The sequence below is a fragment of the Hyla sarda genome, chromosome 9 (assembly GCF_029499605.1).
Source record: "Hyla sarda isolate aHylSar1 chromosome 9, aHylSar1.hap1, whole genome shotgun sequence".
In the NCBI taxonomy this organism is placed as follows: Eukaryota; Metazoa; Chordata; class Amphibia; order Anura; family Hylidae; genus Hyla; species Hyla sarda.
Genome location: NC_079197.1, coordinates 102,242,276 through 102,269,191, shown reverse-complemented (window position 1 = coordinate 102,269,191; position 26,916 = coordinate 102,242,276). Strand labels below are relative to the sequence as shown.

The 26,916-nt window shown below is 42.3% G+C and overlaps 1 protein-coding gene across 8 annotated transcripts in view; it reads right to left on the bottom strand.

Annotated features, from left to right (window-relative positions):
* Positions 1-26,916, bottom strand: part of LOC130290373 (putative bifunctional UDP-N-acetylglucosamine transferase and deubiquitinase ALG13) — a 167,942-nt gene that overhangs the window by 12,948 nt on the left and 128,078 nt on the right. For all 8 annotated transcript variants that reach the window (XM_056537934.1, XM_056537936.1, XM_056537929.1 and 5 more), the window contains 7 exons: positions 15,745-15,871; positions 15,310-15,342; positions 11,239-11,294; positions 10,322-10,381; positions 6,814-6,973; positions 6,051-6,143; positions 5,922-5,962 (listed from right to left, as the gene is read on the bottom strand). In XM_056537934.1, coding sequence (XP_056393909.1) covers positions 5,922-5,962; positions 6,051-6,143; positions 6,814-6,973; positions 10,322-10,381; positions 11,239-11,294; positions 15,310-15,342; positions 15,745-15,871 — 570 coding nt within the window. The remainder of the gene's footprint in view (positions 1-5,921; positions 5,963-6,050; positions 6,144-6,813; positions 6,974-10,321; positions 10,382-11,238; positions 11,295-15,309; positions 15,343-15,744; positions 15,872-26,916) is intronic.

The window sequence follows — 26,916 nt, the reverse complement described above, 5'->3', positions numbered from 1 at the left end:
ACTGCTTTTTTTCAAGATGTTTTATAATAATGCATCATGTTTTTCTCACTGTTCCCACCCTTGGCAAAGCTAGATGGATCATGAGGAGGTGCTCCTGCCAACAGAAGCCAGTGTGAGGGAACACAGGCAACACTTGTAGCAAATTTCAGACAACGAACATGAAAATCCTTTAACTAGATATTCTAATGTCATTAATAAAATAGTTAAATAGAGGATTCTGCAACATATCTGCATTACGGCTCAGTGGAATATTTATCTATTTAATAGCTGAATACCCGGCGTTGCCCGGTTTTTCCTTCCTTATCCTTGTTGGGGAGGAAAATAAACAAAGAAGGAAGCTTTTGACTTCATATCCCGTCCTCATATCCCGACCTCCCATCATCATATCCCATCCTCCCATCCCATCCCCCCATCCCAACCCATCTCCACCTCATATCCGGTCCTCATATCCCGACCTCCTAACTCGACCTCGTATCCCGACCATCCCGTCTTCCTATCTTGACCTCCTATCTCGACCTGCCATCCCGTCCTCCTATCCCGACCCATAATATGTGTACCAGGTATTGAAATATCTCCAGCTGTACAGAATTTATGTGAGAACATACATTTCCCATTGATTTGCATGGGACTCTAAACAAAACCCCCGACCCTCTCAAATGGGGGTAGTTAAGGGTTAAATTAACAATCCTATATTTTAAGTGGACATATAAGTAACATGTGACCAAGTATTATCGAAATATCTCCAGCCGTTTGGAAGTTATGCAGTAACATATTTCCCATAGACTTGTATAGGACTTTAAACATAAACCCCGCCCCTGGCAAATGGGGGTAAGGGTTAAATCACCTAGCCTATGTTTGTTGTTTACATATAAGTAACATGTGTGTCAAGTTTCATGTTCATATCTTTAGCAGTTTGGAAGTTTTTGTGGAACATACATACACACGTTGATAGAGAATATATTATAATATATATATATATATATATATATATATATATATATATATATCCCCTATATAATATATATCCTATATAATATATAATATATATCCTATATCTATCATATATCCTATATCCTATATCTATCTATCTATATACCAGATACAGGCGCAGCACTCCAACAAAATAAGTGATTTAATATCTCATGTCAGCATTACAACGTTTCAGCTCCTCCTGGAGCCTTTTTCAAGCATAGTGATACACAAACCTATGAGGGCTTTTATGCCCATGTATGGGCATAAAAGCCCTCATAGGTTTGTGTATCACTATGCTTGAAAAAGGCTCCAGGAGGAGCTGAAACGTTGTAATGCTGACATAAGATATTAAATCACTTATTTTGTTGGAGTGCTGCGCCTGTATCTGGTTTTTATCTTGGATGGACTCTGATCAAGTCCTTTGGGACGCTGGCACCAATTTTTTGGTTGGACTGGATAAGTAGTGCTGCTTTATTCTGGGAAATAATTATATTATATTATATTATATTATAATATATATATATATATATATATATATATATATTGCCAATGGCTGGATTGAAACATATCTTAAAAGCTCTTCCCAAAGTTGACTTTGATCTTACAGAACATAAGCGGATCTAGCCATTGCCATGAAAAAGAAACATTTTCTAGTGCTGGATAAAAATTTTTTTTATTTTTTATTTTTTTTAAAGCCAAAATATATTGCTCTATATTTAGAGATAAAGAATAGGCACACTTAATTCTGTACAGTAATAGTCAGCTAAAGTCCTTTAGTTTATTTCTACCTACAACATGTGTTGAACTTTGGTGGAGTCCTGTCCTGAAACTCCCATTGATTTCCATAATCTGTTTACTTTTACGGTATATTGTTACTATACTGACAGTAGCTCAAAATGTTTGCCAATTTCATATCATTTGATGCTGGATTCTCTTTCTAGAGTAATATTTCTATATGGTATCTGTACTAAGAGTAATATACATGTAATGTTGGCGATTGGCATAGGGGGCGTGCATGTGCTATTTCTTTAAGTGTTTATGGACATCCCTGCCAGGCTCTGCCTATATACAGTGGGGCAAAAAAGTATTTAGTCAGCCACCAATTGTGCAAGTTCTCCCACTTTAAAAGATGAGAGAGGCCTGTAATTTTCATCATAGGTATACCTCAACTATGACAGACATAATGAGAAAAAAAGAAATCCATAAAATTACATTGTCTAATTTTAAAAGAATTTATTTGCAAATTATGGTGGAAAATAAGTATTTGGTCAATTACAAAAGTTCATATACCCTTTGTTGGCAATGACAGAGGTCAAACATTTTCTGTAAGTCTTCACAAGGTTTTCACACACTGTTGCTGGTATTTTGGCCCATTCCTTCATGCAGATCTCCTCTAGAGCAGTGATGTCTTGGGGCTGTCGCTGGGCAACACTGACTTTCAACTCCCTCTTAAGGTTTTGTATGGGGTTTAGATCTGGAGACTGGCTAGGCCACTCCAGGACCTTGAAATGCTTTTTACGAAGCCACTCCTTCCCTGCCCGGGAGGTGTGTTTGGGATCACCGTCATGCTTAAAGACCCAGACAAATTTCATCTTCAATGCCCTTGCTGATGGAAGGAGGTTTTCACTCAAAATCTCACTATACATGACCCCATTCATTCTTTCCTTTACACGGATCAGTCATCCTGGTCCCTTAGCAGAAAAACAGCCCCAAAGCATAATGTTTCCACCCCCATGCGTCACAGTAGGTAAGGTGTTCTTTGGATGCAACTCAGCATTCTTTCTCCTCCAAACACAGCGAGTTGAGTTTTTACCAAAAAGTTCTACTTTTGTTTCATCTGACCATATGACATTCTCCCAATACTCTTCTGGATCATCCAAATGCTCTCTAGAAAACGTCAGATGGCTCGGCCATGTATTGGCTTAGGCAGAGGGATACGTCTGGCACTGCATGATTTGAGTCCCTGGCGGCGTAGTGTTACTGATGGTTACTTTGATCCTAGCTCTCTGCAGGTCATTCACTAGGTCCCCCTGTGTGGTTCTTGGATTTTTGCTCACCGTTCTTGTGATCATTCTGACACCACAGGGTGAGATCTTGCGTGGAGCCCCAGATGATCGAGTGAGATCAGTGGTCTTGTATGTCTTCCATTTTCTAATAATTGCTCCCACAGTTTATTTTGTCACACCAAGCTTCTTGCCTATGGAAGATTCAGTCTCCCCAGCCTGGTGCAGGTCTACAATTTTGTTTATGGTTGATCTTGGCCATAGTGGAGTTTGGAGTGTGACTTTTTGAGGTTGTGGACAGGTCTTTTATACTGATAAAGTTCAAACAGGTGCCATTAACCCCATAAGGACCAGGGGTTTTTCAGTTTTTTGCACTTACATTTTTTCCAACTTACGTTTATAAAATCATAACTCAATTTTGCACCTAAAAACCCATATGATGGCTTATTTTTTGCACCACCAATTCTTCTTTGTAATGACATAAAAGTCATTTTACCCAAAAATATACGGCGAAATGGGAAAAAAAATTATTGATACAAAATTTTTAAAAAACCACGCCATTTTGTAACTTTTGGGGGCTTCAACCTTATCTTTATTCTGTAGGTCCATACAATTAAAATAATACCCTACTTATATAGGTTTGATTTTGTCGTACTTCTGAAAAAAAAATAAAAAATCAACACTACATGCAGGAAAAGTTATACGTTTAAAATGGTCATCTTCTGACCCCTAACACTTTTTTTTATTTTTCTGCATATGTGATGGTATGAGGGCTCATTTTTTGCGCCGTGATCTGAAGTTTTTAGCATTACCATTTTTGTATTGATAGGAGTTGATCGCTTTTTATTCATTTTTTCATGATTTAAAAAGTGACCAAAAAAACACTATTTTGGACTTTGGAATTTGTTTTTGCGCTTACGCCATTGACTGTGCCGTTTAATGATATATTTTTATAATTCGGACATTTACGCATGTGGCGATATCGCATATGTTTATTTTTATTTACACTTTTTTTTACATTGGAAAAGGGGGGGGTGATCAAAACTTTTATTAAGGGAGGGGTTAAATGATCTTTATTCACTTTTTTTTTTTGCAGTGTTATAGCTCCCATAGGGGGCTATAACACTGCACACACCGATCTTTTACATTGATCACTGGTTTCTCATAGGAGAACCGCGGCACCGCGATCATTGCCGCGCGCTATTAGCCAGGGGTCCCGGCCGTTGTTAGAGGCTGGGCCCGACCTGCCGATCGTGGCCTCACGTTATAGAGAAAGGGAAAGGACTCAAGACATACCGGTACGTCCTTGGTCCTTAAGAGGTTAATGCAGGTAAAGAGTGGAGGACAGAGGAGACTCTTGAAGAAGTTACAGGTCTGTGAGAGCCTGAACTCTTGCTTGTTTTTAGGTGACCAAATATGTATTTTCCACCATATTTTGCAAAAAAAACTCTTTAAAATCAGACAATTATTTTATGGATTTTTTTTCTCTATGTCTCTCATAGCTGGGTGTATACCTACGATGAAAATTACAGGCCCTTAAGTGGGAAAACTTGTACAATTGGGGGCTGACTAAATACTTTTTGCCCCACTGTAACCTTGCCTATCCATTCTCTGGTGCCTGAGCAATAGTGTGCTTTCACATAGCGAAGGTGTCTGGATCATAGGAACAGCAGACAGAGTTCCCAACCTGTGCTGTTCTCCTGATTCTGCTTCTGTTTTATTCTTCTGTGCTATGCTGATTCTCCAGGGTGTGACCCAGACTGTCTAGCAAGCCTATTATTTTATTAAGCCTGCACCACCTGGCTGCATCTGCGCTGCCAGCTATACTGGGACCACTCTTGCGGTAGTGACATGATCTCTCACCTGCTGCTTCATCCTGGAGAGGAAGAACAGGTAAGAACTGGGGAAATGCTTAGATTCCACTCCCAAGTTTGGCCAAAAGTTAAACCAGTGGGTGGCACAGTGGGCATTACCATCCATATAGGATATCTGAACTAACTTTTGTGATTGACTTTAATGTTTTAATTAGGTTTCATTTATATTTATATCCATCATTGTGTGTTATATATAATTACCATTTGTAACAATTAAAATCTGTATTTTATTCATATCAATGTTATGATATTTTTATATTGCAAAGAGTTATTCCAAGTGCTACAACAACCAAAATAACTTATATCTGGGAATTATTTTTAATGTTGGCCCAGATAATGAGAATTGCATCCTGTTTGTATCATTTTTCAGCAATTCATAAAAGGTCACATTTTATTAACATTTTTATTTTATTGATCATAATTGAGTTATGACATTCCAGAGACTCCTGATTTAAAATGTCTACTTAAGAATATTCATCAATATACAGCAGAATATGTTAATAGATAAGGAAAAGGGACTAGTGAAATTTCTCACTGAATCTCCTGACTCGTGGCTCATTCAGAGAGGCAAGTTACCTACACATTTCTATTGACAGCCTTCCCTATATGAGCATGCATACAGAGAATGGTCAGTTAGAGTAGGACTATACACTGGAAAACACTGGTCTAAAAATTAGAAAACCCTTTTAATGCAGCCATGTTTTTGTGCCAATCTGTGCATAATACAGAAAAGCTAAACAGTTTATGTGCAGATTTTTGCAGTGGATTACAGTCAAATTATATTTTACAAATCATTCATACGATGCAAACATCTTCCACACAAATTGAAAATTGAACATTCTGTGGATTTTCATCAACTTGAACAATTTCTGCCACATGTGGACTAATGGAGAGGCTGGCAAAAAATAAGCACTCATGAAATACAGATTTTCTAGTAATTGATTTCTTAAAAGTATGCATTTAAGAATTGCAGTAGTGTGAACATAAAAGCTGCTACTCTGGAGAAATGATTTTCTTTTGTGGAGGATGACACATTGAATAGTTTATCCCAAGAGCTAAGAAGGGAACTTACTTGTAAGCCTAGGTTAAAATAATACTGTAGCACCTTTGTGTCTGAAACAAAAAAGTTGCAATAGTTAATTTTATTATTTTTTTCAAACAGATCCAGCTAAATTAAAAAGTAGATAATTAAATATTTTACCTCTTGGTAGATCATTACCACTAGGGTCACAAGAATAGGGTGGAGGATGTAGAGGGATTGTACAGTCCCCCATTTCTCCAGAGCCAGGCGGAACTGGAAAAAAAATAAAAAGGACGGTTTAAAGGGCACATGCATATAAACAGTAGCTAGTTGCTGTGTTCCTGAAACTCCCATAGAGTTTGGATTAAGTGGCAGTAAACTTGTTTTGCCATGAAGTGATCATGGGGCAGGGAGTGTCTGTTCTACTGACCGCTTGGGATCACAGTCAGACCACCAATCTAAAAGCTAAACTGAAATGTCTGTAGCTAGAATAACCCTTTATGGGTTTATAATTTATGTCCCAAAAGATTAAAAGCTGGAGACTTACAGGGTATTTTCACTTGGACTTGCAGATTTCTTGCTGGTAAGTCATTGATAAAATATATCAATAGTATACAGTATGAGCTTTTAGCAGGACTATGTTCACTCAAAGTGGATGCAATTGAGATCAGTATAGGCATTACACATAGAACTATGATTTCAGGCAGTTCCTACCAAGCCTGGGTTCCTACTGTTCCATACAACCAATGTGTGGCAAATACTGACATTTTACAATACAGTCATTGGCTACATAGTATTCCCAGTGAAACCAGTTAAGACGTGCGTCACATTTAACTATCTGATTATCCAAAACACATGGTTTACAGCAGTTTACCCTCCATGATCCCCCCCGCCTTAAACACCTATAAACCAGGTTTATACAAAAAGGAAAATAAATTATTACCTGGCCGTCCAGTGGGTGACTGTGATACTACCATTGGCTGCACAACAGTTTGTGGAAGAACAGTTGAGGTAGCTGTGGATGGGACACCCACAGCTGAACTGGAAGAGATTACTGTTGTTGGTGCAGAATTTACACAGGAGGTAGATAGAACAGATGTAACCTGAAATAAAGTGCAAGCTGCATATAAAAAGTACTCTGCTGAATTCCCATTAACCACCTATGCATCATTATTAAATGTAATGCCAATGCTATACACATCTCACTTTCCTAGTGCCATAAGCACAAGCTAGCATTAGATGCATTCACACCGCGATTTTGGCATACGGCAGCCGGATCCGGCAGGACAATTAAACTGGCTGCTGATGCATGCCTGTCGGACCGGCACTGCACCCTATTCATTTTGATGAGCAAGTCAGAGTCAGCTAGTCACTTCGCACAGCTCATTTTTGGACTGTATCAATTCCTTCCAGCCCGAAAGAAAAACAGATAACTTGTTAATATGGTTAAAAATAAATGGGAGCTCAACTTAAAACGTGATTGCCCAAGCCAAGGATACGGTGTTGCACAAAAAACCCAATGTGACAAAAAATACAAGTGGAGACAAAAAATGGATAACAGTCCTACTAGGCTAGGGGTGAGAGATAAGAGAAAGAACAGAAGAAAAATGCAAAGGAGTAAAAAAAAAAAATAAATAAATAAAAAAAAAAAAAAAAAGAAAATGGGAGAGAGTTTCCAAATTAAAATAGCATTCATTTAAATAAACTTAGTGGAGTGAGGTCCTTAGCAGGGCCCTTGCTTCGGACTATTCACGAGATATAAAATATAGATATACTGTGAAAACTGTACTGAAGGTATATATTATATATATAAAAAAAACACACACTGGATAATAATACCCTTATTAAATATAATTAGAACTGGACACGGAAATATGAAAGACTTGTTAATATGACTTCTGGTAAAGGATGCTGGAAGCTTTTAATTTTTGTACTTTAATACTACATTGATCCTAGTTAGTGTATAGAGGGTGGCATGTAGTATGTGCGGCAATATATATCCACAGCAGATATTTCACTAGAAAACTTCTGTAAGACATGTAGATTTTGCAAAGAACCCCAGACCTCATCCCATTGGCAAGACTTTACCTGGAACAAATTCCATACAAATAGCAAGGACAACGAAAAGGGATAGCCACTAAATGCTACTTCTAACAAATTAGGTCTTTCAAAAATTATTATTTTTTTTTTTAACTTCCTAACATAACCATTAGAAAATCAGCTCAGAAGTTCCGGCCCCTTGTTGGTACAGTTTATGCTGCAGACTGCATGGCCCTCCTATCCTGAACTTTGTCACTGTAGGACCGACCAGGCAAGTCCAAAAACAGAACAGATGCTAGTTCCCCTTGTGCAGTGTCGTAACAGAGGCCACGCTGTACCTCCGTTAGCAACCTTGTACAGAACAGGAGTAAGTTGCCTATAGGAAGAGGGTACTAACAATTTGTTGGCGCTTCTAATAGAAAAATCAGGACTAATCTTATAGCTAAGCTGTTTCCAGCATATTTATTACACTTCTGGCAATCCTGTTGATCAGTTGCTTGAAGGGGCAAAAGTGTTTCCCTGTTCATAAGTATTCTGTACATGTAAGTGCATTACTTTTTGTAGCAGCAGAACTGCAGTATCTAAAGGGGAAGGCACAACAATGCAGTGCTTTGCACTGCTGCTACTGAACAGGACTGCAGGTACAGAGCACTTCTATAAACATTGCAGAGGAAGTCTCACTCCCACGCACTGATCAGGAGGCGGACCATCAATTTTGTAAGGGTGGAGAACTTCTTTAACCATTTATATATTTAGTGCAAATTACACATACCATGTTCCTCTCACTTTCAAAGTATTTCAAGGATTTTTTTTTCTTCATTCAAGAATTAAAAAAAAAAGATAATTTTTTTTTTCTCTTCTCTAAATGACAAGTACACTGACATCACAGTGAAAAGTCAGTTTGGTCAGTTTCTTGGTGCGGAGACCTCCACCGATCATTAGAATGAACAGGCAAGCAGAGCACTTCACTGACTCGCAGCAATCTCAGTCCTGCTTCACTGGACTTTTCAAAATGTGAAAAAAAGTGAAAGGGTCTGAAGACTTTCTTAAAGCACTGTACAGTATGTGTGTTTTCAGAGGGGCTTTTGCATTATCTCACTAGCACCAAAATACCCTTTCCTGACTTTGATTTTAAAACCCCACAGCTTTACAGAAAAACAAAAAATGTGGATTAGCATTAACATTTCTTAATGCATCGAGTTCTTTTAAATATGCTCTCCTTCTTTACAGTGTTAATTCCCTCTATGTATTTAAAAGTTTCTATCATATCCCCTCTGTCTCTTTCTTTCAAGTTATACATGCAAAGGTTAAAAAAGGACCCCAACACGTATAGCTTGGAAAAAAAAAAGAGACAGAGGGGATATGATAGAAACTTTTAAATATGCTCTCCTCCTTTACCGTGTTGATTCCCTTTATGTACTTAAAAGAAGAAAAACTACCACAAGAGGACATAGTTTTAAATTAGAGGGGCAAAGGTTTATGCAGTAATATCAGGAAGTATTACTTTACTGAGAGAGTAGTGGATGCATGGAATAGCCTTCCTGCAGAAGTGGTCGCTGCAAATACAGTGAAGGAGTATAAACATGCATGGGATAGGCATAAGGCTATCCTTCATATAAGATAGAGCCAGGGACTATTCATAGAATTCAGTTTATTGGACAGACTGCCAACACATTCTATGTTTCTCCCGCAGGACACATTTCTTTAAAAAGGAATGGTGGATAACTAACCCTCTCCAGTCCCTGACATCTGGCATTCCAGTGCTCATAGAGTTCCTGCTGTTCATCACGTTCTGATCCCATCTCAGCAGACGTGAAATAGCTGAAAATATTTGCTCATCCAAACACTAGCCAGCCATTTCCCAGTTTCCCATGTGTAAGTGAAGGAACCAGGAAGTGGAATCAGCGCGGACTCTAAGCTTCAGAACAGCAGTGGATCACTGAAGGGAGCTTATTTATTTATTTATTTTTATTATCCTAGTCTGCCCTTAAAAGGGGTACTCCGGCCCTAATACATCTTATCCCCTATCCAAAGGATAGGAGTTAAGATGTCTGATCGCACCCACCTTTGCGAGCTCTCCGCAGCGCTGGAGGCTCAGAGTATGCAGCGTGACAACCACAAAGCCAGAGTTTCGTGACGTCACAACTCTGCCCATGTGATGTCATGCCCCGCCCCCTCAATGCAAGTCTATGGGAAGGGGCGTGACGGCCGTCACGCCCCCTCCCATAGACTTGCATTGATGTGGCATGGCCATGAAGTCACAAGGGGAATGACTGAATGACAGATTGCGGGGGACCCCAGTGGCGGGACCCCCACAATCAGACATCTTATACCCTATCCCTTGAATAGGGGATAAAGTGTATTAGGGTCAGAGTACCGCTTTAATAATCTGTTTTACAGTCCGTACTTACCTGTTCTGGGAACTTATAAGAACCATCATCTGGGGAAGGCACAGTACGGGAGATATCATCCTGCAGAGATTGTAAGAGATTTATATGTGATATTTGCAAATGAGAGGAGGACACCAACTTTACAGAGGAAGTTGCTATGTAAAACCACTTTTAAATGTGAAGAGGGCAATCGTATGAAAAACTGTGTAAAACGCATTAAAACATCAAAATATATTTGGCAACATTATTTTACAATTTAAGTGACAAAATGCCAATTCTGTAGCACTCTTATAATGGCCACTTTGATATGATATAAAACTAATGGATAAACCACTGACCACCAAATTCAACAAGCAGAAAAGAGACTTTATGGAATTGGTCACCACTATTTCAGAGGATCAGTGGTTCCTGCAATTATCCTACATTTAATGAGCCTTTGTTCTTGCAGAGATGTGTTTTTAGGTTGGCCAACCTGCATGAAAACCTTTAGTGTCCAATGTGTATACATATGCACAAGCAAATATACCCTGAACTATAATAAGCAGCTCTTCTGTGGGATTTGACCAGAAGACTTCACTGTCCACGTGCATTAATAAGCCTTCAGCACCCATGACAGTCTCTGATCAGGTTCACTTCCTCAGATCACATTTTGTGGGAACTAACCACTACATATAAAGGATCAACCACAAGACCTGCCGTTTGGAGATACTTCGGCAAGGGCTTAATTGTAGTGACTAAATAATTGCATCAAAGTCATTCCGTTCTTGAACTTGATGTATTGGAGACAGGAAAAGGGCATGTATAAGGATCTAATTTATCATGCTGCCCAATATATCCCTTCCACTTTACAGACATCTCTGTCAGTAATGTTATTCGCTTCACCTGGCAAATACATGATGACATATATGATGCATATGACCAAGTGATAATGTAGTTACCAGATTCTGAGTGGACTCTGTTGCACTATACAAAGAGGCATTCTCAAATGCATCACCTAGGGTAAAAATAAATAACGATGACAAAAGAAATGATTGAACAGAATTGCAAAGCTAGTCAGACAAACTAGTTTACATATGGTGGTGTATTACAATAACAAATAAGATAAGAAAAATAAAAAATTTTGCTTAGTTGACAGAGGGGTGGGAAAAAAAAAAAATAATTAAAAAATTGTCCAGGGGACTAAAACGGAACACAATCTACTTGTCCCTCATGAAAATTCACTTGTCCTGGTGGACAAAGTAATTTCAACCAAAATAGTACTTAAATAAGGTCTTATTAGTGGAAATTTGGGGTTCTCTTTTTTTCGCCATTCACCTTGTGGTCAAACTTACATATTATTTTAAAGGGGTAGTCCAGTGCTGAAAAACGTATCCCCTATACTAAGGATAGGGGATAAGTTTCAGATCGCGGGGGGTCCAACCGCTGGGGCCCCCCCATGATCTCCTGTATGGGGCCCAGGCTCGCTTGCCAGATGGCGGGTGTCAACCACCGAACGAAGCGGTGGTTGAGCCGGAGATTGCCAAAGGCAGCGCTCCGGCTCTGCCATAGAGTTGTATTGAGGGGGCGTGTCAGCCGCAGCTTTGTGCGGTGGTAAACACGCCCCCTTCCTGCAGGCTGCCGGGGCCCTGTACAGGAGATCGAGGGGGCCCCAGCGGTCGGACCCCCCCCCCCCCCCCCCCCCCGATCTGAAACTGATCCCCTATCCTTAGGATAGTTGATAAGTTTTTAAGCACTGGATATCTCCTCTAATACTTTAGGTCAGACAGATAACAGCAATACCGAATATTACATTTTTTTCTACTTTAAAAAAAAATTCATGACCCCTATAACTTTTTAATTTTTCGTATACTGGGCTGTATGATGGCAACTTTTTTAGGCCGTAATCTGCTGTATGTATCTGTACCATTTTAGTATTGACCTGACGTTTTGAACACAATTTTATTCTGGGATATGATGTTGTAAACAAACGCAATTCTCACTTTTTTTTTCTTCTTTTTTTCTTCTTTACATTATTGCCATTGACTGTGCGGGATATAACATTTTATTTTTTTAACAGTTAGGCACGCGCCATTACCAAATATGCTTATTTTTATTATGTTTACATATTGTTTATATGGAAAATGGGAAAAGGGGGTGATATGAACTTTTAATATGGAAGGGGGTCAATGGTGTTTTTTTTTTACTTTTTTTTTTTTTTTTAAATACCCTATTGGGTGGAATCATTAGATTCCTCATACAGATCAATGCAGTTCTATTTAACTCCCTTGATCTGCATTTGATTGAGCCTCCCTTGAGCAGGCTCAACCAAATGAACACACATTTGGTTGAGCCTGCATAAGGGAGGCTAAATCAAATACAGATCCACAACAGCCATGCCACAGGGCGATCGCCCCCAGCAATTGCACTGCAGGGGGGTTATAAGATCCCTTTAGACACCGCTGTCAACTTTGACAGCGGCGATCTAGAAGGTTAATAGCCACATGCTGAGCTATTAGCGGCTGCCCCCGGCTACTGAAATCAGCTGGGGCCGCCGGGTACGGAGCAGGCTCGAGTCGGGAGCTTGCTCCGTACACCGGCGTGAGGTGCTCCTGCACCTCACACCGGCATTATAAAAATAAAAGTCGGTCCGGCCCCTCTGTCCCGATACAGGGCTAAATGTATGAAAAATTCCCCTGCCCAGCACCCAGAACTACATATCCCGGGCTTTGGGCGATAGGATTTCCACTTCCCTGTGACATCATGTTGGTTCATCCCCTCAACCTTTAAAAAACAACATTCATATTCTGTTACAATTAAAGGGGTATTCAGGCATTACAAAATTGTTTTTGAATAAAACCATCACCCCAAGACATAAATTGCTAATCTAGTTTTGTCATGAATTGTACTGACTTCACAATGCTTTTGCTCGATTTACCCCAGACAGGAAGTTCTGTAGTTCTTTCTATTTCAGTCTAGTGTTGTCTCTAGTACCTTGCTTCTTCCCCTCTCCCAAGACAAAAGCAACATCCTCTGCTGTCTAGGTTCACACTATCGAATCTCCGGCCAGTAAAATTCTGTCCGGAAATTCAGAGGGAGCAACTGAATCAGTCAGTGCTAAGACAGCACATACATTCCAAGCAGATCCCACCAAAATAATTACCAAGATCTGCTGATGAAATTCCATAGTGTGCCATGTGCATCAGAATCCAATTGCTTCTGCTGTACAATAGCTAGTTATTTTTTTGTAGAATAATCACAAAAAGCGGAATTCCACTCTGTAGTGTAAATCTAGCCTTAGGGAAGAATGGGTGATCTTCAGCTGCAGAATTTCTGCTGCAGAATTTCCATTGAAGTGAATTGGCTACAAATTCATGCAGAAGTTTCATGCAGAATTCCATGCAAAAATTCTGCCATGTGAATCCAGCCTTACAGATAAAAACAATTTTTTAGCCTTTGCAGCAAGAACTAAAAAACTTTATATGAAGCTGACAGCATCAACTAACTCCCAGAAGCCAACTGCTGACAGATAAGTTTAACACCTTAACGATGGAGGACGTAAATGTACATCCTGGTGCTAAACGTGCACCTGTCGTTAACAAAAACTTTATATAATGTACATAATACTATTCTATGAATATTTGTAATATACATTGGTTAAAAAAATGTGTATATCTGTCACTACAGCTATTGTCCGTGTGTCTCTGTAAGGAGTCCAAATACAGGAAGTTCGAGTGGACAAGCAGGACTCTGTGTAGTGAGGTTCTCACACGCTCCCAGCAGGATGATTGACAATCCAGGAGCCTTCACAGAGCCCTGCTTGTCCTACTCACACTTCCTGTATTTGGTCTCCTCAGAGACATACAGGCAATAGATGCAGGTACAGCATTTTTCCCTCAAAAAATATACAAATTTTTTAATCAATGTACATGACAAATACATTATATCAAAAGTTTTTGATAACAGGTACACTTTAACACATCAGGATGTACATTTGTCGCGTACCTAGCGCTAGCACCAGAGTGGTGCTCTCTTCATGCACGGCAGGTCCTGGCTGCTATCAGCAGTCAGGGATCCACCGGTAATGGCAGATATCAATGATGGCGGACATCTGCTAATCTGTTATGTTCCCAAGAGCTATAAAAAGATTTATATTAATGGTAATTAAATACCACTATACCAGGACTGAGTATTTACAATATACAGTGATTAAATATCACCTCCAAACTACAATACATTAGACCAATATGATATGTATATCAACTATACAAGACCCAATTGAAAATGCCACACCATGACTACACAGACCAGTGTGCAGCCATTCCCCCAACCAACACAGCCCTGTATTCTGCCTTTTTTTTTTGGGGGGGGGGGGGGGGGTTCTTCAGAAATGCTGGCAGAAAATGTGAAAACTGCTAAATTCTTGCACAAACATGTGCTCTAAACAAGAAATTGTTTTTTCTTCTCCCACTGCTCAGCCTCTCACCAGAGGGGCGATGCTTGCAGCAGAGAAGACGTGGTTTGACATAAAGAGGCATGGTTACTCCTGCATGCAAGCTTTACTATGGTTTACACTTGCTAGTGAGGGTGCACAGATTTATGTAGAGATATGTGCCTCTAGATATATCCAGCATGCTTGTGCGCTGGCAGGGGATTAATTTAGAATGGCGTGTGAGACAATCTTATTGTTCTTGGGCACGGTCAGTAACAAACAAAACACACTCCAGCTGAGTGCTAGATAAAGCCGGGAGGAGCACACGACTAAGCGCGTCACTCCCTGGCTTGCATCCCTTTCTATCTACCTGCAGAAGACAGTCTCCATTGTAAGTCTATGGAGCCTGTCTCTTGCAGCAAGAGCGATTGCAGCAAGCCGGGAAGTGAAGTGCTTGATTAATGGGAGCCTCAGCACAGAAAAGTGACAGGGGACACTTTAAAGCTGATGCACTTTGGCACCAGTTTGTAGTTAATAGGCAAATGTGTATATGTTTATGTTAACGTTAACTTTTTAATTTTCAGTTACACACTTCACTAACCTGAAGTATAAATGAAGTCCCCATGATAGTCTCCTGCAGAAGATACATTATAGCTGTTATTTTATAGTACGATAACCAAATCGGTTTTGTTGGTCAAATGTGTTCAAAAGGATTTCAGCTATCTTCTGAACAACTTATTTCATCTACAGTTGTTCCCTTGCTTGAATTAGATTTTTTCTAGACATGAGAATACCTTTTTTTGATGGAATGCAGACATATACCTAGGATGCCCTGCATTAATGCAGTAACAAGAAATCTCAAACATGCTATAATCCTATTTTGGGCCAAAAAAGGAGCATGAATACAGTTTAGGTTAATGCTTTTCTCTCCGCAAGGATATAATAAATTATATAGCAAAAATGTTTATAATAATGAAGTTGTCAACTCACAGTTAAACCAGTCAATAAATACATTTGTATAGAATGTAAATATTACCACTATCGCTTGGTTCATCAATATCTTCCTCTGATGAATTCAATTTTTGCTTGACAGGGCCAATGGGTCCTGGATTGCTCCTTGCAACCCAAAAAGTTGGAGTGGGAACCATTGGATTTCCTGGATTCTGTGAGAAACAAAAACATTTGCAACACACTGCTTCTCCAACAAAAATTAGATAAAGGGACTACATCCATGTGCTTATACAGACGTGGCCATCGTCCTCTTCATCCTTGATGCAATAAGCTATTTCTAAAAAAAAATCGATCTTGTTAAAATTAACATGTTTTGTTAACGCAATCAAGATAACCATGGCTACATCTGTATACAATCAATCACAGTTTTGTATTTTTAGACTCTGCACCCTTCAACCTCATGGGTTTAATGAAGTGACAGAGCTCATTAAATAAAACGGTCTTCCTTTTGTGATTTCAGATCTAGATTTCATCTCCTATTTTTTATTCACACGGAAAGGAATTTAGTTTACACTTTTTACTATGATCCTTAATACTATATTCAATTAATGCATGTACATTTTACAATTTATTGACCTATGGATCTCCCACACATGAAGTCATAATACACCAAACAAAGCATTGAAAACAGTGAGCCAATTATGTATGCCTGCTGCCTTACTATTCTCTAATATGAATAATTCACTTTTTTTCTTTAATAATGTATTTTTCTAATCTGTGGCAATTTTATTTTGCCCTTAGATCTTTGTAATATTTTTATTATAAATATCTATGTATTCATAGATGCTATACTTTGGGTCAGATACCACATGCTGCCAATTAGGAGTTTATTTACTATATGCTGCTAACAGTCTATTGGGTTACATACCATGCAGTGACATTAATGTGTTCACATATTATATGATCATAGAAAACCTCAGTATTATCAATCTCAAACCCAATTTACCTGATACCAAATAATGGTCATAAAACCCACTATGGGCCGTCACTACATCAGGAGACGGAGGGTGAGATTTATTACAGAGTTGTTTCGTAGATCATTTTTCAAGTCACTTTTGTGACTGGTTTCTTGGCGGACTTGCACATTTATCACACATCCTGAAACTATGCTAAATGATTCTCAAGTCCACCAAAACTAACAAAATGACTTCACAACACCATATAGGTATGGTTTCTCTACTTTATCTGTTTTTAGTTTAGAACGCCATCTACTGGCCATTTCACGCTTGTAGGTTCTCCATTTCTGTGAGTCAAATTAAAATTTACACATTGTTGCAATTTAGTATACATGTATCTTGCTTTTCTGCTAGGGTAACAATTTGCTAAATAAACTTTCACATTCATTCAACAAGATCTCTTTTACTAGATATCTTGCTATTATCATTGCTTGTTTATATGAATGCTGTTTACGCTTACTTGTTAATTCTTACCCCGCGAACATGTGATGTTAGAAGTGACTTCATTGTGACTCCAGGGTTCAAACGGCATTGGCACAATTTTTTGCCAATGCAAAATGCTAACGAGTACTATATACAGTATCTCACAAAAGTGAGTCCACTCCTCAAATTTTTGTAAATATTTTATTGCATCTTTTCATGTGACAACAATATAAAGTAGTGAGTGCACAGCCTGTATAAGTGTTTAATTGTTGTGTTCCCTCAAAATAAGTCACAGCCATTAAAGGGGTACTCTGGGGAACTAAACCCATAGCCCATCCTTTCCCTCTCACCAACTTATGTATTTGTCTAATCATTCATTAGCTATATCCAACAGTTTTCCTCTTTCAGCTGTCACTTACATGCAAAATGTAATTCTCAAATCCACCTTATCTTCTCGGTGAGACCTAGCCCCTTCCCTTCAAGACAACACCACCTGATTTCTGATTGGTCTAGAGCTCTGGCTGTACAGCCACACCTCCCCTCCCTGTGTTGGAGCTTGTGAGCTGTGAGAGAAGAGCAAAGAAGATTTTCAGTCACAGCTCAGCACATAATGCTGTTCTTTTTTCTGTGTAGATCTAATCCCTGACTGCTGCCATTCAGAGCACAACATAATTTATTGCTGGGGGGGAGGAGAAGGATGGTCAGAAAGACAAGACCTGTACAGTGTGTGTGTGGTGAGCATGCACACAGATCGTGAAAGTGAAAGCAGTTGGCTGGCAGCCATTACACAGAGCTGCACTGGGAGTTTTAGTCTGTGCTGCAATCAAGGAAAAAGTATTTAGGAGACATCAGGGGCCAAAAGGAGCCGCCAAAACCACATGGATGACTACAGGGGACACAGAACAGGTATTGTGGTGGCTTTGGGCATTTTTATGTTTCTTAACTTCCCTGGAGTACCCCTTTAATGTCTAAACCTTGGCAACAATAGAAAGCATACACCCCTAAGTAGAAATGTCTGAACTGAGCTTAGACAAACACAAAAATTTTCCCTCTCCCAGTGTGATGTAGCTAATTAGAGTTACAAGGTCTCAGGGTCCACAGGATAGAAGATCAATGTCTGTCTGATCACCGGAGGTCCAACTACTGGCCTTAGGTGTTCAGGCGCCCTGTGCAAGCTAACCTTGTGGCGTGGTAACCCCCCCCCCCCCCCCCGTTGCCTGCCCCCAATATTATTTTAAGGATAAGTTATAGATCTCGGGTGGTCCGAGCATTGGTTTACTGCTGAGACCCCCACCGATCACCTCGGTTGAAGTGGTTCTCCAGCTGTTGGAAAGCTAAAACTCCAATCATGTCTGGAGAGCCTCAGGCATTATGGGAGTTGTAGTTTTATAACAGCTGGAGAGACACAGATTGGACACAGTTTTACCCATCATCACTGCAGAACTTACAAGTGACTACAGCTCTGATGGGACAGTCAAGAGAACACACAATGATATCAGTGACCTGAGTGATGTCTTCTCTGTTATCTTTTCTTCTTCCTCTGGTCCAGAGACCAGGTCTTCCTCCAGCTCCATCTTCTCTGCAGACTGACATCCAGACATCATTGGCTCCTCACCGTCAGTAGATACTCATCCTCTGCATGAAGACAGTAATTATAACCCTGCCAGAAAGTGTACCCTAAATAAAATACTGCCCCACACTGTACCCTAAATAAAATACTGCCATACACTGTACCCACTAAATATAATACTGCCCCACACTGTACCCTGAATATAATACTGCCCCACACTGTACCCTAAAATACTGCCCCACACTGTACCCTAAAATACTGCCCCACACTGTACCCTAAATAAAATACTGCCCCACACTGTACCCTAAATAAAATACTGCCATACACTGTACCCACTAAATATAATACTGCCCCACACTGTACCCTGAATATAATACTGCCCCACACTGTACCTTAAATAAAATACTGCCCCACACTGTACCCTAAATAAAATACTGCCCCACACTGTACCCTAAATAAAATACTGCCCCACACTGTACCCTAAAATACTGCCCCACACTGTACCCTAAATAAAATAATGCCCCACACTGTACCCTAAATAAAATACTGCCCCACACTGTACCCTAAATAAAATACTGCCCCACACTGTACCCTAAATAAAACACTGCTCCACACTGTACCCACTAAATATAATCCTGCCACACACTGTATCCACTGAATATAATACTGCCACACACTGTACCCTGAATAGAATACTGCCATACACCGTACCCTGAATACAATACTGCTATACACTAGGGATCGACAGATATTGTTTTTTAGGGCCGATACCGATAATCGGTGCAGGTTAGGGCCGATAGCCGATAACTTATACCGATATTCCGGTATAAGTTATCGGCTATTTAACCCCCTGTGACACCGCTGCAGATCATTGATTTAAAGCGGGCGCTTTAAATCAATGATCTGCAGTGGCTTTTGCGGGGCCATAGGCCGCCGCCGCCACCCGCTTCTCTCCCCCTACCTGTCAGGGTGGTCCGGGCCATCCATCCATCGTTCCTGTAGTGTCCGGGGGCGTTCCGGGTGAAGAGTGAACCGGTCCGGGCTGTCCTTCTCCGGCGGTCATCTTCTCCACTCCGGGCAGGCTCCGGCCTAGTACGCTGCATAGACGCCGCTGCGCAGCGACGCCCGTGCGCAGCGACGCACCTGACGTCACGGCGTAGCGGAGTCTATGCAGTGTACTAGGCCGGAGCCTGCCCAGAGTGGAGAAGAAGGACAGCCCGGACCGGTTCACTCTTCACCCGGAACGCCCCCGGACACTACAGGAACGATGGATGGATGGCCCGGACCACCCCCATTACGGGTAAGTTTAATTTTTTTATTGACTCGGAGGGTGGGGGAGGGGCCCGACTGGTATAGCGGTATGGGCAAAAATCCATACCGGTATACCGCCCAGCATCACGGTGGGGGGTGCGACGCGGTGGGTCGGGGGTGCGGTGCGGCGGGTCGGGGCGGTGCATTATCGGCTTATAGGCAATGTAATTGCCGATACCGATAATGCCCAAAATCGTGATTATCGGCCGATAATATCGGCCATACCGATAATCGGTCGATCCCTACTATACACTGCGCCCTGAATATAATACTGCCATACACTGTACCCTGAATATAATACTGCCACACACTGTACCACATATATATAATACTGCCACACACTGTACCCAATATATATAATACTGCCACACACTGTACCCTGAATATAATTCTGACATACATGCATACACATCATATATACATATACACCCCCTCTTATCCTCTGTGTCCTCATCACTCCTCATCATCCCCATCACCCCTCCCTGCACCTCTCATCATCCCCATCACCCCTCCCTGCACCTCTCATCATCCCCATCACCCCTCCCTGCACCTCTCATCATCCCCATCACCCCTCCCTGCACCTCTCATCATCCCCATCACCCCTCCCTGCACCTCTCATCATCCCCATCACCCCTCCCTGCACCTCTCATCATCCCCATCACCCCTCCCATCATCCCCATCACCCCTCCCATCATCCCCATCACCCCTCCCTGCACCTCTCATCACCCCCATAACCCCTTCCCCCTGCACCTCTCATCACCCCCCTGCAAGTTCACTTACCCTGCCGGGGATCGGTGCAGTGAGGCTGCATCTACTCCTGTCACTGCACGGGTTCGGAAATCTCACCTCACACCATGGAGGACGCAGCTCTGCATTACACAGGCAGACACAGCAAGGGGAGAGCGAGGACGTACACAGCCCCTCCCCCCTGCTGTGTCTCCACAGGACATCATCTACCACGGGAGCTTTCAGGTTTGCACGGGGAAAGGAAAACACAGAGCGGGTTGAGGGGACATACGTGCACAGCTCCTTCACATCCCCCTGCTTTGTCTTGGGAGGACGTAAGTTTGCACGGTCACAATAAGCCACAGCAGGGGAGAGAGAACATACATGCACAGCTCCTCATCTCCCTAATGACTGCTATGTGTAATGGACCGGCCCTGCAGTGATTCCTAAGGGTCCTGCGTCCTAGAAATAAGGAGATGTGTCGGCCGCCAGGCGCCCCTGTTGCTATGGCGCCCTGTGTGGCCGCACAGCTCGCACACCCCAACGGCCGGCCCTGCCTGCAATCTCCCATACGTGGCCCTGGCTCTGCTCTTCTACAGAGTTTCGAACCCAGCACGTCAGCTGGTCTAAACATGCCACCTCCATTCATCTCTATGGGAGAGGTGAAGACACGCAAACGCCATGTCAGCCTCTCTCCGAGATGAATGGAGGGGGGGGGTGTTTCCACCAGCAGACGTGCTGTGTACGACATTTATGCCCTATGCTGCGAATAGGGGATATAATCCTTACCGATGGAATCTTTAAAATTTCATGTTATCACTCTCACGCTCAGTCATATCCAGATGTTGACTTTGGGTTATAGAGGTATGGAGTGCCTCAAGCCTTGCTGCAGAGGCTGAATTGGGGGGGGGGGGGGGGGGGGGGAATTCAGCCTGTCCGTGCTCAGACCATTCACCGCACACTGCATGGCTGTTGTCCAAGACCTTTTCTAAAGATGATGCACAAAGCCTGCAAACAGTCTGCTGAAGACAAGAAGACTAAGGACATTGATTAATGGAACCATGACCTGTGGTCCAATAAGACCAAGATAAACTTATTTGGTTATCTGCTGAAATACAAAGACAAGAGTGTCTTGCCTACAGTTAAGCATGGTGGTGGGAGTATGATGGTCTGGGCCTGTATGAATGCGGCTGGCACTAAGGAGCTACAGTTCATTGAGGGAACCATGAATGCCAACATGTACTGTGACATACTGAAGTAGAGCATGCCCACAAGACTTAAGGAAGTGCTGGAAAAGAATGGTGGCCATATAAAATATTGACACTTTAGGCCAGAAAGTTAATCAGATTTGTAAATTACTGTAAAGCGCTTTAAATCATTGACGTGCAGTGGCTTCTGTGGGGCCAGAGTGCCGCTGCTCTATTCCCTCCCCGGTTTGATAGTTAAATATCTCGCCGCTGCCGCCACGGCACAATTCCCTCCCCGTCCCCAGTTTTATAGTTACATGTGCCCTGGGGACTGCGGTCCTTCATGCTTCGGCGGTCTCCTGATCTGTCACTGTGCGCCGCGCACTGACCGATGAGTGACGTTGTGTTGAGGACGTCACTCGTCATTACGCAGTGCACAGTGACAGATCAGGAGACCGCCGGAGCATGAAGGACCGCAGTCCCCAGGGCACATGTAACTATAAAACCAGGGACGGGGAGGGAATTGGGCAATGGCAGCGGCGGGATATATAACTATAAAACCGGGGACAGGGAGGGAATCGGGCAGTTGGACTCTGGCCAGGCAGAAGCTGCTGCAGTTCAATGATTTAAAGCGCCCGTTTAAATAATTGAACTGCAGCTGCTTTTGCGTGGTCACAAACAAGTCTATCTGCGTGTTATATGCCGATAGACTTAGGCTAAAAATTTTAGCATTAAAAATGCGTGTTATACGCCGATAAATACGGTAATCACAATGATTCATAAACTGTTATGTATCACACTGTAACTCTTAAAACAAATCACAAAACCTTATGTTAACCCCTTAAGGACAAAGCCCATTTTCACCTTCAGGACCAGAGCGATTTTTGCACATCTGACCACTTTAAGGCATTAACTCTGGGATGCTTCTACTTTTCTTCATTCTGATTCCAAGAATGTTTTTTGTGTGACATATTCTACTATGTTCGTGGTAAATTTTTGTTGATACTTGCATCATTTCTTGGTGAAAAATTCCAAAATTTGAAGGAAAAAAATTGAAAATTTTGCATTTTTCTAACTTTGAAGCTCTCTGCTTGTAAGGAAAATAGACATACCAAATAAATTATATATTGATTCACATATACAATATGTCTACTTTATGTACGCATCATAAAGTTTACATGTCTTTACTTTTGGAAGACATGAGAGGGCTTCAAAGTTCAGCAGCAATTTTCCAATTTTTCACCAAAGTTTCAAAATTAAAATTTTTCAGGGACCAGTTCTGTTTTGAAGTGGATTTGAGGGGCCTTCATATTAGAAATACCCCACAAATGACCCCATTATAAAAAATAAAAAAAAAGCGAACGTTAAACGCCCCCCCATGCTCCCAATCTGCTATTGGTCAATTGCTTCTGATAGACCAATAGCAGGAATAGGAGGGGGTAGCACCCCTGCCACCTCACTCCTATCCCTTCAGGGGGATCGTGGGTGTCTTGAACAACCCTGACTCCCCCTGGGCATTTGCACAGGGTGCCTGCTGATAGATATCAGCAGGCGGCGGGGACCTAAATTGTCAGGGTGTGAGGTACGCAAGATACGCCCTTGGTCCCCAAGTGGTTAAATTCCACAAAAATAAAAAAAATGTAATCCAATATTTAAAAAAGCCTACACCGGGGCGTGGCCTGGCTGCCTGCACGTGTGGGCTCTGGCTTCACCGCGGCATTTAACGACGAATATACCACACAGTGAAACTTGTACCAGTGTGATTGTCGGAATATCCATGCAATGCCTGCCAGGAGGAAAAAGTCGGGATTCCAAGCGCCTTTATCTAAATTTTACTTTACTTGGCACCCTGAAAGAGCCCAAGATGGCCGCCAAGGGAGCACAGGAGAACCTCCTTGCCACGCTCAATCTCCAGACTCACCGCCTCGTCCTCTGCCTCCACATCTCTGCATATCGTCTTCAGTCCCGCTTTGCCAGCGGAGACGGAACAACACTCCTCAGCACCAGACTCCCACAACAGACAGAGCTCTCCTACCTTCTCAGCTCCGGACCCAGCGGTGAGTGACGAGCGGCTCCCCCTCACTTCCGCTCCATCTTCCCTGGCCTCATCTCCGTCCCGCAGTCCACTCAAGCAGAGACAGTGCCTGGAATGTCAGACTACTTCGTGTGACTCTCCCACATGTTTGCCCCTACAATTTCCAGAGGGCTCAGCTGGGGATCACTGCTGTCGCTCCCTGTGTCTGATGCCCCGCTCACGGAGTCCACAATGAAGGACATACTGCTTTTACAAAACAGATTTATGTAACCTCTGATTAACCCTTTACATGCTGAAATGAAGGAACTTTGGGGGGGAGAATTAACCACATGGAATGCTAATTTGGGGACTTTGCTGACTCTCACAACTCCCTAATTGATGTACACTATGGATTAGCAGACGAGGTCACTTACCTCAAATCAAAAATGGCTGACCTAGAGGACAGATGCAGGCGCAACACTATAAAGCTGCGGGGGGGGGGGGGGTGCCTGAAACGTTTGCTGCATGATATCCCTTCCTATGTGCAAGATTTAATCAAAGCCACTTTACCCCACTGTGCCTTACAAGATCTGGAGGAGGATCGAGCACACCGTGTACCTAAACCAAAACACCTTGCAGATTCTGTACCTCGCGACATCCTGGCTTGGGTGCACTTTTTCAGGGTGAAGGAGGCACTCATGTCTTATGCACGGAAGAATGAAGGCCTGCCGGCTACATACCATGGTATTCAGATTTATGCGGACTTGTCTGCTGTGACCTTGCAACTTCGGTGGGACCTGTCCCCCATCACCGCAGCTCTTTGCCAAGCTAAAATACCCTATAAATGGGGGTTCCCCGTCCACCTCCTGATCCATTTCAAGAATTAATTCCACACCATCCGCTCCCTGGAAGAGGGAAAGAAGCTGTTGGGACAATGGAAGGTGCCCCTTCCTAACCCACCGGCACATCCACCCTCCAAGCTGAGAGCAGATTGGATCACTGCTCGCTGATGCTGGACATTGTTCTACCGCAACTCTGTGGTGTGAAGCCCAGTACGGGCTACGTTGTCTCCGGTGTGTGCAGCCTCAGGCTGCAGAATGGACAGTTACCCCCACACTGTTGATAGACTTCGGTCTACCCCATTTGGCTCACATATCCTTTCCATGCTTGTTACTCATGTTTTTTTGCTCTGTTTGTCTGTTTCTTTGTCAGTTTGTCGGGGTCTGTCCTGACTGTTTACTGCTAGGCATTGCTATAACCCTGTGGAAACAGTCACCCTCGCTGGGAGGCGCTCTGTTCCGTCTGGTAGACATTTTATTTAGAGTTAATTCGGATTTTTCTTCTTCTATACAACGTTGCTCTCCTTTGGTAGTATTAATGTTAATGGACTTAACAGCCCAATGAGGAGAGCCCACATGTGGAAGGAAGCGAGGTCCCTATGGTATGACATCCTGTGTGTCCAGGAGACCCACCTCCTGTGCCGGGATGCCTTTAGACTTGCTCATAGGTCTTATCCTCACATATTTCAGGCACACTTTGAAGCTAAGTCTAGAGGTGTCGCCATTGCAATTCGTAATACGGTGGCCTTTGTACTACTGGAATCGTTTGCCAACCCCTTAGGTAGATACTGTATAGTGGTTTGCACTGTGAATAATGTGATGTAACCATAGTGTCATTATATGCCCCCAACAGCGCCCAGTTGCCCTTTCTGAGGAAACTATTCAGGAAGATCCAGGCAATCCATAGGGGTCATGTGCGGGGATTTTAACCTTACAATCTACCCCACCGTGGACACCACGTCCCCACCCTCCAGACACACTATCTCTAGGACACACTTTATGGAAGGAGGAGCTGTATGATGTATGGCACATAGCTCATGGGGAGGAGAGGGATTACACATTTCACTCTGGGGTGCATAACGTTCATTCCCATTTAGATCTCTTTTTAGTAGACAGATCCTTACTCCCCAGGGTGGAAGCCACTACCATAAGGACCATTAAATGGTCAGACCATGCGATGATTTCTATGACTGTGTCTGAAGCCTTTAACACTGCCCCCTCCTATGCTTGGCGCAGCAACCCCTCCTTACTATCTCACCCCCAATATAAATCACAAATTGAAAAGGACCTCCAAGAGTTCTTTGAATTTAATGCCCCCACCTCTCCAGATACTAAGACCCTTTGGAATGCTCATAAAGCATGCATACGGGGATCTTTTATTAAGCAGGGTGCGATACTTAAACGTCAACAGGGGAAACGACTGGCGGAGATTTTAGAGAAGCTTCGACAGGTCGAGCTACAAAACAAGTCCCACCCTTCACCCTCATTGGCCGCCTCCCTTAGAGTTACGCTTGGAACTTAGAGGCCTACTCCTTGCTTCATACGAAAAAGCCTTCCGCAAAACTAAAGCGAAGTACTATTCACAAAATAAGGCAGGCAAACTCTTAGCTGCTCGTCTCAAGTCCCAACAGCTTAAAAGTAGGATTCCTCATCTATTTCAACCCTTTAATAAACACAAACTGTATACCCCTACTGCCATAGCTAACGGTTTTAAGGACTACTACTCCCAGTTATATAATCAGTCTATTCCCGACGTCCCGGATTTAGAAAAATACATCACTTCTTATTTTATCCTCCCTCAACCTTCCCTCCCTTACCACACGATTTACAAATCTTAAACCGCACCATTGCCGCCCTCCCCAATGATAAAGCCCCGGGCCCAGATGGCTTTGCCAACCACTATTATAAAATATTCAGACAGATTTTGTCTGTCAGTAATTGAATCCGGATCCTTTCCCAAAGAAAATTCCCAGGCACTCATTATCACCCTCCCCAAGCCGGGTAAGACCCCTGACATTCCACAAAACTTTAGACCCATATAACTACTGAACCAAGATATCAAGATATGTGAAAATTTAAGCGAACCACATTGCACAATTCCTCCCCACCCTGATACATAATGACCAAGCGGGATTTGTCCCATTCAGACAGTCCTACTTTAACACTAGGAG